This window comes from Sorex araneus, chromosome 2, assembly GCF_027595985.1.
Source record: "Sorex araneus isolate mSorAra2 chromosome 2, mSorAra2.pri, whole genome shotgun sequence".
Lineage (NCBI taxonomy): Eukaryota > Metazoa > Chordata > Mammalia > Eulipotyphla > Soricidae > Sorex > Sorex araneus.
In genome coordinates this window covers 372,107,419-372,120,513 of record NC_073303.1, presented here as the reverse complement: position 1 = coordinate 372,120,513, position 13,095 = coordinate 372,107,419, and the positions used below count along the sequence as shown (strand labels likewise).

General features: G+C 39.7%; 1 protein-coding gene across 2 annotated transcripts in view; it reads right to left on the bottom strand.

Moving 5' to 3' along the window:
- The window catches only part of CDH7 (cadherin 7), a 158,768-nt gene that overhangs the window by 61,190 nt on the left and 84,483 nt on the right, over positions 1 to 13,095 (bottom strand). For both annotated transcript variants that reach the window (XM_055126070.1, XM_055126071.1), the window contains exon 6: positions 12,884 to 13,071. In XM_055126070.1, coding sequence (XP_054982045.1) covers positions 12,884 to 13,071 — 188 coding nt within the window. The remainder of the gene's footprint in view (positions 1 to 12,883; positions 13,072 to 13,095) is intronic.

Genomic DNA, 13,095 nt, shown 5'->3' with positions numbered 1-13,095 from the left:
GCAGTGCTTATGGAACTAAATGTGTGTCCAAGGGTCAAAACAGAGTCAGCTTCTCACATCTTATCACATCTGGCCTTTAAAACAAAAATAACCCAAGTGCAGGACTTTTCAAACTAGAGAAATATCTTGGCTCCACTTTGAGCAATGTGTACCCAGAGCAGCAGGATTAATTGAATAAAATCCTTGACAGAAAAAATGTAATGGAAAGAAGAGAAATAAATTGGAACTGCGATTGGTTTGCTTTTCCTCCACCACACATCAAGCCTTATAACATGCACACCATTGCTCTGGCCTCCTACATTATTTTTTAAACTATTTAAAAATGCATTAGTACTGGAAGAATGAAACAATTTTACTTCTCAGACTTGTTCTCTGTCCTGCTGATTTAAATATTTTAGCAGTGATGTCTGAATCACCTTTCCGCCATTTTCTATTCGTGCTTCACGAAGGCTCTCAATGAGCCCTTCCTACAACTGAGCATATATTTTTATAACTCCCAGTGCCAAATTTGTACTCTAGACTGCTCTCCTTTGAGCTACAAACCTTTATTCATGCTCTTCTAGACATATATACCTAGATATTATGGGAACCTCAGCTTTAACATATTGCCAACCATATGAATCATCACTGCACTCCCATTCTCAAGGAAAAGCATCAAAGTCCATCAACTGAATCATACTAGAAACCTAAGTTTAGTTCTCAAATCATCTCTTAGTCTTTTAGTCCTCAAATTATCTCTTAGGTTCTTTTTATGGTAGATATTTCTACTTATGGCACAGCGGGTAGGGTGTTTGCCTCGCACAAGGCTGACCTAGGTTCGATTCCTCTGTCCCTATTGGAGAACCCAGCAAGCTACCGAGAGTATCCAGCCCACACAGCAGAGCCTGGCAAGCTACGTGTGGCATATTTGATATGCCAAACCAGTAACAACAAGTCTCACAATGGAGATGTTACTGGTGCCCGCTCAAGCAAATCGATGAACAACAGGACGACAGTGACAGTGATAGTTCTACCTATGCACACTAACTTTAGGAAGCTGTACACTATGGGAAAAAAGGTGGAAGGAAAAATTGTACATTTTCTATGACTAGTACTAGCAAAACCAAACAAAACCTCTTTTTATCATAGACTCACTAGAAATTGCCTTTGACATACCCATCTATTGAAAACACTGCTCCTCTGTTAACTGTCAAAATCAAAGAAAATAGAAAACACTCTCAAGTGAGTGACTTCTTAGTCTCTTTGATCAAGTGTATCAGGTGTTGACATTTATGTTTCTAATGACTTTCTTCAAAGAATGTGCATTCCTTATTTTCTCTGTAACACCCTAAATTCATCTCTAATCTTGGATACTCAAACACAAGTAAGTTTACTCCTTAACAAGCAGGTAGCCAAGTGGAGACGTGCACGCCTGGGCATGATTTAAGTGATGTTAGCATCTCCGAATAGTTAAACAGTAGCAATGAACTGAATAAAGTGAAAAATGTGATCTGCAATTCAGAAGCGAACCCAATTAGTTCCTACATTAATCTTATCACATCTGGCCTTTAAGACGAAAATAACCCAAGTGCACAACTTTTCACAGTCAAAGGAGAGAAATATCTTGGCTCCACTTTGAGCAATGTGTACCCACGGTGGCAGGATTAATTGAATAAAATCCTCGACAGAAAAACGTAATGGAAAGAAGACAAATAAATTGGAACTGCTATTGGTTTGCTTTTCCTCCCCCACGCATCAGCAGCATTTGATAACATCCCAAAATACACACTTAATTCTGGGAATTAACTCCTCATTATTACATAGAAGACAAAGCAGCGATTCCAGTGACAAGATAGTAAACCACAGAGTTCAGAAGGCTGTTGTCTGAGCAGAAGGCGAAGTGAGCACTGCGTATTCTAACTCTCCTTCCCCGTCCATAATGGCACCATTATCAATCCTGCTACAATAATGCTTTGTTCTTGATGGGGTTTATGTATTTCAGCCCTTCCTTGGGTCCGGATATGAGGAGATTTATGGTGATAGCATAGAAGAATTAACCCGAATAAGCTCAAATATATACTTAGTGTGACAATATGAGCCTCCAAACAAACCATATGCCAAACACTGGCTTTGTACTTATCCGTCATAGGAAATGCATCTTGAAAATGCCCACTTTTCATTGTGCTGCAATTCTATAGTAATGTACCTTATAGAAACAGAATTTTGTGTTTAATCCCAACTGAGGTTTTATATTGAAAACTGAAGTATATGAGTGGAAATGTTGCAATGTCTCAAAGGAAAAATGAAAGACGAAAGGTCTTAAATTGTAAGTTATGATATGGAAATGTAAAAAGAGGGAATTGTAGATAAAAAGGACATTACTCTCGTTCATATGAAATAATATTTAATGTTTGCACTTTGCAAATTTTGAAACCCTTTCTAGCAAGACATAAAGATTTTCATCAAATCATTTAGAAATGGCCACAGAAATAACTTGTAATGTGCTTTATGTTATTTAAGCACATTAAAATATCATCATTTTGTCTTTTTAAATACGTAAACGATGCAAGTATGATTCTTAAAGGATAATTAAGCTAAAACAAAACCTCCATGTTATCCAACGTAAATTGTTAGCCTTGTAGATCCTACCTATTTAACCATATTGATAAACATTTCCTGCATAAGCCATTGAAGCAATAATCTTAAAAATGAAAGCTTCTGCAAGTCTATACTTTTTTTCTAACACATCTTTGGTTTCTTCTTGGGGGTGGGGGAGGCTTTAGCAATACATGGGGACCTGGAGACTTGCACTCCCTGCAAGACTTGATCACCAGGCCATATGGTTTAAAGCTACAGCTAGGTAGTAAGATGCTCCTTGGGCTTGAAGCCATTGCTTGAAGCCACCAGCGATCTCCGGCAGTACTAACGGACCATTAGGACTACAGTGTGGTTCACAGCGCCCTCTGGAGTTTGGGAGGCCATGCATGCCAGGGGTTGAACTGAGATCACAGTGCATGTGTGAGACATGAGCCTCTGGTGCCTACGTTCTCACCTTGACCCTTGACAGATCTTTATTCAGAAATGTATTTTTCTTTTGTTCTCTGCCTGTTCTTAAGCCACTTGGTGCCAAGTGAAACATATGTAAATGTTTCAGAATTTGATGATTTGCTGAAAGTGTAATAAATCTGATTAGAATCATGACAAAGCCCTGTGTATGAAAAAACATGGGGAGTGCTTTTTATTGTACTTGAAGAATAGAGAGGAAATAAAGTGATGACTAAGCATGCTTCACAAGCAGAGAAATAGAGGAATTCCAATGGAAAAGATGATTTAAATTGGAAATAAACCTCTACTGTTCAGACCAGGGATGGCCTCAGTGGAACAGTGCCAACATCCTAAATGTGAGGTCCGTGTCCAAAACTTGGAACCACCCTGCTACCCCACCCCCCAAAAATGTTGTCCCTTTCAGAGAAGCTCCAAGGTAAATGCTTTTTTAGAGTTGGAAGAAACCAGGAAGCTTATTGATAAATGGTCCATTTCTGGCGAACTTCCCATAGCAGCATTCAATTGATTGATCACCTTAGTGAAAATCAACTAATTACGCAGATACATATATAGTTTTTTTGGTCAATATTCTTGTAGCTGGAATCCAGATTCTATTCTGCATTGCACAGATGATTCCCCAGCGAAATATGTCTCTTTGGCATGTCAAGGAAGGAAACACTTTGTCTTGACCCATCTTGGTTTTCCTGGAGATGACTGACCAATCAAATTACTATCTGACAGATTAGCAGAAGAGAAACACAACTTGGTTATGTGAGGGTGGATAATCCAAAGACATGTGAATTCTAAGGCCTATAAGACAAAATGAAGAAATATATGTTCTGAGATATCAAAATGCAATAGATTCAGGGAATTCATGAGAAAGAGAAGACTCAAAAAGCCAGAAGAAAGTGACTCATATGACAAAGAACAGGGGGCACACTCAGCAATCAAGTATTTCCCTGTCAGAGAGCTAAGTTTCTCAGACAGAAGACTTATTTATGGTGAAAAATAAAATACCCTAACACTGGGAAATATTTCCAATCCTTATTCTTCAAAAAGTTGTAAGGGACTGATAACTGCCAAGAATTCCTTGAGTCTTCAAGTATTCTGTGATCTCAGTTAAAAAAGAAATCCACAAACCAAAATGACCCCTCTGGGAAGGACTCTCCTGAGATATAAGGATTATCTTGAAATGACTACTTTTAAAAATTAGTAGTCTTAGGAGAAAGCTCAGAAAACCTGGTAGAAGTTACCCTATTCAGTTACCCTATTTATAAGAAACAAATGTCTATAAGCAACATTTCCCCTTAAAAGGATGTCTTTCTCTCTGACACAGGAATAGGAGTGTGAGTGACCCCCAGATAATCCATTTTTAGCGGAGACAAGAAGGTAAATCTACAGAATAGCTCTCTACTTGGACCAAGCTTGCCCTGGCCACGCCCCATAATCATAGCCCTGTCCTCCAACATATTTGTCTTTACCTGGAGACAGTATTTAAGGTGATGACTTGGCAATTACAGAGTTACTTAGTTCTCCTGGAAATCTCCCATGTATACATGAGGTATACATGTATCAAACTTCAGTTTGTTTTTTTCTTGTTAATATGTTTTTGTGTTTGTTTTTATTACAGAGAGGTTTCAGCCAAGAACTTAGAAGGGTAGAGGAAAAATTATTTTTCCTTCCCCATGTAAAATAATTTACAGGATACAAAAATATACACACATATGTATGTGTGTATATATGCATATATGTATGTGTGTACATGTGCAAATATGTGTGTATATATATACATATATGATTCATTGTGAGAATGTATTTTATCTTAGGTGGAATATAAACCTCAACTTTTGTTTGTTTTGAGTTTGGGGAGCCCCGAAGCAGTGCTCAAGGGCTGCTCCTGATGGCTCTCATATGCCTGGATGGAACCAGGGTCAGCCACATGTAAGCGGGGCATGTGTCTCCAGCTCTGTACCATCTCGCCAGTCCCTGCACCTCGGTTTTATTGAAATTTTGACAAGCATCACTGAAAAGAAAAATGTCATCCTCTGTGGCCACAAGCTGCCAATAGTTATGACAACTAGGAAATCTTAAGAACAGACCTCCATTCTGAGACTACCACGACTCTGAAGAAAATTTAGTTGTGAAACTGTGAGCAAAAACACTTCAGAAATAGAGACCCATGATACATTTGCTGCATGATTAAAAAGCACTTGAATTTGAGGGCAGAGACAGCATTGTGAGGCCAGCAGATTAAATGGCTTTAAAAAGGAGGGATTTAAGGATTTGGACCGAAAGAATTGTTCTTGAATGGAAGCCACCGGTTGGAGGCTATGGTGCTAACCTTTTTCTCATGAATTAAATAGTGAAACTATTGCATTTAACTAGCTTCTGTGGCTCTGAGTATTAAAAGCTATAGTTAATGCTAACTATTCTTCGGGGAATTCTTAATTTCTTTGTTTTGGGGGCCACACTCCACTGCTTTTAGGGCTCAGGGGAACATATGAGCTGCCAGGGATCAGAGTGGGGTTGACCCAGGGTTGACTGCATGCAAGGCAAATGCCCTACCCAATATGGCTCAGTTCCCTTCAACGAATACCTTTTGAGTAGTTAAGTGCATATCTTCATTAGCAATTCTTTTACGGTTTCTTTTCAATTTGTCATATCACTTCATCATATTCCCTCAATATATTTCTTTTTAATGTAATTGGAATGATAGAATGGTGTTGAGTTTTAAACAGCAATCTCAAGAAATGATGAATTTAAGAACTGAGAAGAACTGAGAAGAATTCCCAATTAAACAATTGGAAATTATTTAAATAGTTTTGGAGTTAAGCAATGTTCACTAACCTTAGAAAAATTCTGGAACACAAAATTTTAAAAATATATACATACACCCCAAAGTTATTATATATATCAGACATTATTATGGAACAAGAAGAGGAGAGATAACAAAAATGATTACAAGGTTTTAAATGCAATAAAAATAGACATTAGCCATAGTATAGCAGGTAAGGCATTTGCCTTGCATACGACTAACCCTGGTTCATTCCCTGGCATACCCTATGGTTTATCAACCCTGCCAGGGGTGATCCTTGACCACAATGTCAGGTGCAAGCTCTCAGTACTTCCAGGCATGGCTCCCAGGTTATCAAAAAAATAAAGCTAAGCAAGGGGCTAGAGAGAGCAGGCATAGGCAGCAGCATAGAGTTAATTCCAAGTGCCATAAGGAGAATTCTCTGAGCACAGAGCTAAGAGTAAGTCCCGAGCACTGCCAGGTTTGGCCAAAACCAAAAAAATATATATTTTTTAAATTTAAATAAGCACAGTAAAAGTAAAAAGATCTATTAGATTAGCTCAGAAAGCTGTTATATTTTATATACATAAGGCTAGTCATTGGAATAAAAATTTGAAAAGAAGAGAAATGCTTGACATGAATTTCAATGATCACAGGCTCATCTGATAATACAGATCTAAATGGAAAAAATAAACCCAGCAGTTTCCCACTTCACAGACTACTTAAGATAAAACCTAAGTGACTAATTAATATTAATTTTTTTTTTTTTTTGCTTTTTGGGTCACACCTGGCAATGCACAGGGGTTACTCCTGGCTCTGAACTCAGGAATTACTCCTGACGGTGCTCAGGGGACCATATGGGATGCTGGGAAGCGAACCCGAGTCGGCCGCATGCAAGGCAAATGCCCTACCCGCTGTGCTACTGCACCAGCCCCAATTAATATCAAATATTTGTATGCAAGAATTTTTACTACAAACTGAATGACTATATGTTATAGTTACTTCGCACTGACTTTGCAAAAGAGTGCTTTCATGCACACAGCTTCACTGGTACCTTCGGCCCGCTCACAATGCACTCCAGCCAACATCACTTACCATTCTCCGAACTTTCCTCCTAATGTGAACTCTTTGTTCTGGGAATTTCCCTTGTGGCTAAATCTCCGAAGCCTTTCCTACATGGAGGTTAGTATTATTTGTCCAGTGCTCAAGGTCTTCCTCTAACCTTGCACAAACCGTTGAGGTGATCAGCTGACCATCATGTGTGAGCCTAAACTTATTTGGACATTACTATAAAGCCCCAGATATTTACCCACATCGTAATCACCACAGCTACCCGTATGAAAAAGCTGTTGGATTTGTGTATCTGGATTCCAGAATTCTGGATTCTGGCTCTCTGGGTTCTGGTTCTGAGGGTTCAAATTCTGTTTGAGTGTCACCTGCCAGCCTCAGGGAAAGAGGTCTGAAGCACAGATGCCGTGAGGATTAAGAAAATACACAAGAGATGGCAATAAGAGAGATACAGCAAGGGATCAAGGGGCCAACAGCCTTGGAGACCAAGAGCCCCCAACTGTGCTACTGAGACCAGAATTTATTCCTTAGAACCAACAATCATTAAAAGGAAAAGAAAAGCATTCCTTGGTCAGGCACCTAAACAATATGGATCTATCTGGTTGGACTGTTACATAACCGAGGGCTTTAGCGTATTGGTATAAACATAAAGGCAACAGGCTTTCTTAAGGGGAAATTCTTCCAGGAGAGGAAACGAAAGAAAGCAGACAGGACCCTCACCGGGGTCGGCATTCCAGGGCTGCATTCCATATCCGGATTCCAGCATTCTGGATTCTGGTTCCCACTATCTGTGTGCTGAGACATCATCACTACATTTTTTTTCTTTTTGGGTCACACCTGGTGATGCACAGGGGTTACTCCTGGCTCTGCACTCAGGAATTGCTCCTGGCGGTGCTCAGGGGACCATATGGGATGCTGGGAATCGAACCCGGATTGGCCACATGCAAGGCAAACGCCCTACCCGCTGTGCTGTACTAATGCTCCAGCCCCTCGTCACCACATTTTTATTGAATGGGCTCTCAACATTGGAGAGAAGCATCCGTAATGTTCACGCACATTTCAGTACACAAGAGACAAACTATGCAAAAGAATTTATTTCCCCAGTTTACCTTCACCAGGTTTAAAGAGGAAAGGTTAGGAGGAAATGTACATTGGGAGAAATGAGAAAATTAGCATGAGTCTAAAAACAGTACAAGAGAATCCCTTGGGAGGAAGGGGTGCTTGGAGACCCTGAAGTAAATTCAAGTTACTTCTAGGAATTAAAAATGCTTAGTGTCTAATCTAGATTTTTAAGTAGAACTGAGAAATAGCGTTATCTGTATCTGTTAAATACTAGTAAAAATAATTCAAGGTGGTCAATACATCTTAAAAAGACTTGAATGGTGAGCCCTGCTCATAGTTTTCTAAGTTCATGAAGACCTGAAATAGGATCAGGAAGAGTTGTTGCATGTAGAACATCAATTATGTTTTAGTAAATCTGTGAAATAGTTGCTAAAAAATGAGAAAAACTTCAATTGATTTGCACTTTTTCATCCAGAAACTAGAACTGTCATACCAAATGGAACTTTTACATTAAAAAAAAAAACCTCAAAAATCACTAAGCCAAAAAAGAAAAAAAGTAAATATATCATTTCTACTATTTTTAATCAACTCTTAGTGGCGTCAGTTATTTATGCAAATTTCAACATCAGTAAGAACTCTGAGTTGGCTTGGGTAGGTGTTAGAATATATTAGCAGACAATGCAAAATTATACCTTTGAAAAAAGTGAGTTTGGGGGTGGAAGAAACCTTGGAAATAAAAATTAGGCTGATATATTCAAGGTAACTACACCAGCATCTCTTATTTACTCAGAACTGTCTGAAGAAGGAGGGAAGGGGGAAAACGGGATGCCACATTTGCTAACATTAAAGACTTTTTAGCAAGAAGAAAAGAGGAAGATCCTGACTTCCACTTATTTCTATTATATAAATCATGGGTTTGCTTAAGTATGTTTTTTCACAGAACAAGGCTGATGTCTTAATGTGCATGCATGCTATCAAAATGACTTAATAAAGATTGAGAATGTACAGAACTAGATTATAGACCATTATCTTAAGAGATTAAGGTTAAGATCCGGGGTCATAAGACCCTGTGTGCTCTGAGGATATTGTAGGGGACCTACATAGGGAATGATATGTGAATGAAGTAGAAAAATGACCGAGAAAAAGAAAACAAGTCAGACAGATTGAGGAACGCTGCTGTAGGTTATTTTGCAGCCTGAGCTTAGTGATTCCACCCTAATATAGGAAATACACCCTCATGAAAATAAACTTCAACATCAGATCAGGTTTATACACTAGCAGAGCAAGAGGAAATTTGAGGGGCTGCCTTAAATATTAGATATAAATATATATTTATCTATATTTATTAATTATTGATATAAAGTAATATTTTTTTAAAAAAATTCTTAGACTAAATCAGTCTTCTGGGGCTGAAAGTTCAGTTGAAAGAAGACTTGCCCTGTGCACGGAAGACCCTGGATGTTTGGGGACAGTCTCCCCAAATTGGGGCTCTCGAACATTGCATGAGGGTAAAACAAGCACGAAAATGTGTAAATCTGTAACTGTACCCTCACTGTGACTCACTAATTAAAAATAAATAAATTATAAAAAATAATGTCAAGCTATATTTATCATAACTTTATAAACTGTAAATAAATAATGAAGAGAATTATGGAAAATAAAATGTCAAAGAAAATAAAATAAAATGTTAAATAAAATCATTGTTCAGCATCATCACCTTATTCCAATAATGTAGAAAACTTCGTGTTAAGACAACATAATATCTAGCCATATTTAACTACAACTAGGCACTTAAAATATTTCTATATTTTATATCAATTTTATATTTTATACCAAAATACAACATCCAAAAGGAGCGAGAACAAAAGGGAATGCCCTGCTGCAGAGGCAGGGTGGGGTGGTGGGGGTTGGGATGGGGGTGGTGGGGGGACACTGGGATCATTGGTGGAGGAGAATGGGCACTGGTGGAGGGTGGGTAAACAATCACTGTATGACTGAAATGCAAACATGAAAGTTCGTAAATTTGTAACTGTACCTCAAGGTGATTCACTAATAAAAAATATTTTTAAAAATCTGTATTTTCACTTTATTAATGCCTTGATGAGGTTGTTGAGAATATCAAATATAGTCATTAATGCAGAAGGAGAGGTGGTGAGAGGGAAAATTCGGACACTGGTGGTGGGAAAATGCTGGAACACGGTCTGACTGAAACCCACTCAGGAACAACTTTGTAATCGTGTATCTCTCGGTGATACAATGAAAAAAACTCTCACAGCCTGAAGGACTAACACAAGGTCCAGCAGCACTTACTCACTGTGTCTAACTGCAGCGAGGCAGGCAGGGAGGGGGGAGGGAAGGTCCCAGAGGCAGTGAGTTCTTGAGAAATAATCAAACCTGCTAGCCCAGGGCGCCAGGGCCCACCTTGGGGACACAGGAACTCAGGCCTGGTGAGACCTGAACCCAGGGGAGAAGGGGGGACCCCCTCCAAGAGAAGCTCCCGCGGGAGCAGAGGCCTGGGAAGGAAAGCCCGAGAAGGCTGTCTGTAACTGCTTGCTCCACCCCCTCGGCCACCACCTGAGCAATGGGCTCTCACCTGGACAGGAAGGTCATGGGCAGCTTGGGAGAAACGCTCTAGGGGCTTGAAGAAAGGAGGCGCATGCGCGGCCCGCGCCCAAGGGCTGCCTGTGCCAGTGCAAGGGTGCCCGAGCATGCCCACATCACCCCGCTTCAGATGCGCACTCAGCTCCCCTACTCTGCAGGACTAGAGAACTAGCGCTCTCTCTCCCTCTCTCTCTCTCTCTCTGCATTACCCTCTCTTCCCCTCCCTTCCTCTCTCTCACCCCCTTTCTCCCTCTCCTTCTTGTATCCTGTCTCTCCCTCTCTCCTACCTCTCCCTCTCTCTGTCTCTCATCTCTCCGTCTCTCTCTCTCCTTCTCTTTCCTGCTCTCTGCCCTCTCTCTATCTCTCCTGCTCTTTGTTTCTTCCTCTCTCTTCCTCTTTCTCTTCTCTCTCCCTTTCTCACTTTCTCTCTCCCTCTCTCTTCCTCTCTCTCTCCCTCTCTCTTTCTTCCTCTCTCTCTCCCTCTCTCACTTTCTCTCTCCCTCTCTCTCCCTCTCTCTCTCTCTCTCTCTCTCTCTCTCTCTCTCTCTCTCTCTCTCTCTCTCTCTCTCTCTCTCTCCCCCTCTCTGTCCCCCTCTCTCCGGGAAGGCCTGCGTATGGTCTCAATAGCAGTTCCTGGGGGCAGCAGCTCCCCTTCTTGCGGCTTTTGCCCCTCTCTTCCCCACCTGGGGTCCTCACTGGCATCACGGTACTACAATTTCTAAGTTATTATTTTTCCTATCCATTTTTTCAGTGAGTTTCATGCTCTGACATTAAATGCATTTTATTCCATTTTCCTTTTTATAATTAATCCTTCATAAAGTCCAGAAATAGTAAGGAATTACAGGGAAATATTCCTTTTTTTGTATTTTTGTACTAAAATAAATATTTCTCATTTAAAGGCACTTTTCTTGAGATTTATATTATTAACGTTATAACAGAAACATGTACATGTTCAATAAAAATAATACCAGTAGACAATTTGAAATTCCTGAATATAGCAGATTGCTTTTAGAGGATTATTTCCAATCTTATGGACAGCACTGTTCCTGAACGCATTTCTTTTACTTTAGACAAAAATAGGTTTCACCAACAGTTGGCCTTTTCTCGTTATTAAAACTTTATACAGATTGTCACCAGCAGAGCTAAAACAGCAGCTGTCCACTGGAAATAATTGCAGAAATGTTTTGCCCATTGGCCTGAAATCAAACATATGTTTTCCTAGAACAACAAAAATACAACTTTCTTTATTGATGTCTGTTAATAATTGAGCAGTGTTAATTACAGAGCTCTCCACCTGGATATATCCCAGCACACAGGAGCTGAGGGGTTTTCATATATATTTTAGTTTTCGATATTTCGGGTATTTGAGATAATAAGCCTGTACTGGAATTATGTTTGCTTACTTTTAAAAACAACACTTGGCAAACGATTTTGTCTATACAAAACAGACCTCATGTCTGCCATTATCTAATTAGTGCTGGGAGCTAACTTAAGCATGGCCTGTAGAATTATAGAATTATTCAGATTACAATTACTTTCAAGCTCTGTGTACTTATATTGACAGGAGGGTGTTAGGCTTCTCAAATACCTTGCTCTGTGGGACTGCTTCAAATATTTCCGGTAGCATAAATTTTGAAAAGAATCATTGATAATAAAGCCAATTGTCAACATCCTGTAGTCTGTCTCAGACCTTATTTTATATTTTTCTCTACCTGGGGGTTGCTTATCTACACTGCTTATCAAGGGCACTGGGCTGTTTTTAGGGTTTTATTTTATTGTAGGGGGATGTGTGTCTCAATGATGAGATGGCTGGTCCTTTAAAGTCAAAGCCAAATTCAAGCTGGCTACTTCAATGCACATTCATCATTGGTCTATTACAATATTTATCCACAGTGTTTTAGATAAGGGCTATGTGTTTACTCAGAAGATAAATCGATAATGTGATCACAAAGGTCACAGAAGACTTCCTAAGATTCTGATACCTAGAAACAAATACAGACTTTTTTTCCTTAGGGGCGCGTGGGGGTGGGCTTTCACACCCAGCAGTGCTCAGGGTGTATTCCTAGCTCTACGCTCAGTAGTGACCCCTGGTAGCAGTGCTCGGGGAACCCCATGCAGTATCAGGGATTTGGAAGCAGGGTTGGTCTAATGCAGGGAAAGCCTCTTAGCTCTGAGACTGTCTCTCCGATCTTAGCTTTTCTTAATAAAATTAAAACCATCCCAGTTCCAAATGGCTAATCTATTTGTCTAACGTAATCTTCCATCAAATCAGCTTTGGCCCTTTAATCATCTCAATGATGTTACTCTCACTGGAGAATAAAAACCAAACATTACCTTCTGGATACTAATGATTCCTTCCTGTGTATCTTTGTCCACAGAAATCTTGAACACCCCCAATCCATCTCCATCCACTATTTGATATTCCATTTCAGCGTTAGCTCCTATATCAGCATCGGCAGCTTTGATTCTGGCCACAACTGAGGCCACTGGCAATGATTCTGGGACATTATACTGGTAAGACCCTGTGAAATTCAGAAGAACAAAAT